We start from the raw sequence: 1,859 nt of genomic DNA on the forward strand, positions 1-1,859 counted from the left end.
TTGTTTGGCAGGCCCTGCCTGGGTTCAAACCCGCCAGCCCAGGTATATGTGGCCGGTGCTGTAACTGCTGAACTACAGGCACCGAGCCTGCTTTTAGCTTTTAGTTTAAGAATATAACTTGGTTCTCCTTCTGAATACTTGACGCCCTGTATGATAGAAGGGCTTTGTATTCTAGTGGAGGGATTATGATGTATTCTTTATTCCTGAGTAGTACTTAGAGTACTGAGTATTCTTAGAGTAGTACTCCCCAACCTTTTGACACCAGAGATAGGGTGAGGATGGATGGTTTCAGGATGTTTCATATGCATTACATCTCTACCTCACGTAATCAATCAGGCATTAGTTTCTTATAAGGAGAAAGCAACCTAGATCCTAACGTGCAGAATTTACAGTAAGATTCCTGCTCTGGTTATCTGTCAGGGGGCAGAGCTCAGATGTGATGTGAGCCATGAAGCTTTGCTCCCTTGCCCATCTCCAGCTGTGTGGCCCAGTTCCTAGGCCATGGACCAGTACCCATCTTTGGCCCAGTGGCTGGGGACTGTAGTGTTAGAGAATGAAGATTATTCTACCTGCTTCTTTCTGGTGGCTTGTCCCCTGGCCTTGATTTTCTTACATTCATGTATTTATCATTCCTCAGCCTGAGAGACACTATTTGTGCAGCTCTGTCCTCTTTGGTGCTTGACCTTGACCCTGGAAATGCCAGCTGCTCTTCAGTTTTGAGTTTTGTCTCTTCCTCTCAGACTGTTGAGTTCTGTTTTGACTCCTTCTGTTATATTTGTGCTTAGAAATTGCATTCATGTAGTAAGTTGGGCAGTCAGAAGATTCACCTCATTTGTTTCTTGTCAGTGTTCACTGTCCTTTGCTGCTAAAAACCATTGTTCAATAAATTTTATCTGGATTTTAGTTTAATGCAGGGAGATAAAATCTTTTTCCTGTTACTTCATAAGAGCTTAAAGAATAAATACTTCTTTGTTTTTTAAACATTGTATACTATAGTTTTTTCATTATTGATATAAGTTATTTGAGAGTTGAGATGCATATTTTATGTGTTACATTTTCTACTTGAACACTAAGAAAAATTACCTTTCAGGAACAGAAGAAAAAAGAGAAGTTAGAGAGAAAAAAGGAATCCTTAAAAGTTACAAAGGTAATGTAACAAGCCAGAATATTTTATTATGTTACTTAAATATGGAATAAAGTTTTGTATTTTCTGACTTTATGATCATTTATTTAATCTTAACTTTTCTTTATTTGATAATCTGATGCATGCTGCATAGAAATGTGTAAGATCTGTCTTTCTGTATTGAGGAGAGCCAAACTATGACCCTTTTAGTTTCCTTTTCTGTGTACTACTTTTCATCATGACAAAATCTGACTTTTTTTTTTTTGGAGACATAGTCTCACTTTGTCACCCTTGGTAGAGTGCAGTGGCATCACAGCTCACAGCAACCTCCAGCTTTTGGGCTTAGGTGATTCTCTGGCCTCAGCCTCCCAAGTAGCTGGGACTACAGGTGCCCACCACAACCACTGGCTATTTTTTTCTTCTAGTTTTGGCCCAGAACGGATTGAACCTGCCACCTTTGGTATATGGGCCAGCGCCCTTCTCCCTGAGCTACAGGCGCCACCCAATGTTTGACTTTTTTATTTGGAAACAAAATGTAAATGTTAATTTCAAGGCATTTTATAAGTGGCCAGCTTTTTTGGAGCCCATAATGAACTAGTGAAAAGAGAAATAATAAAGATCAAATTTATTGAGAATTTACTATATGTCAGTTATTGTTCTATATGTCTTCTTCAATTCTCAAAACAGAGATACTATTATTTGTCCCATTTTATTTTTATTTTATTTTTTTTTTTTT

General features: G+C 38.2%; 1 protein-coding gene across 1 annotated transcript in view; it reads left to right on the top strand.

Moving 5' to 3' along the window:
• The window catches only part of HELLS (helicase, lymphoid specific), a 56,920-nt gene that overhangs the window by 11,119 nt on the left and 43,942 nt on the right, over positions 1-1,859 (top strand). The window contains exon 4 of the mRNA XM_003783720.3: positions 1,091-1,147. Within this exon, the coding sequence (XP_003783768.2) occupies positions 1,091-1,147 (57 nt within the window). The remainder of the gene's footprint in view (positions 1-1,090; positions 1,148-1,859) is intronic.

This window comes from Otolemur garnettii, unplaced genomic scaffold (assembly GCF_000181295.1).
Source record: "Otolemur garnettii isolate 467f Iridium unplaced genomic scaffold, OtoGar3 scaffold00008, whole genome shotgun sequence".
NCBI lineage: Eukaryota > Metazoa > Chordata > Mammalia > Primates > Galagidae > Otolemur > Otolemur garnettii.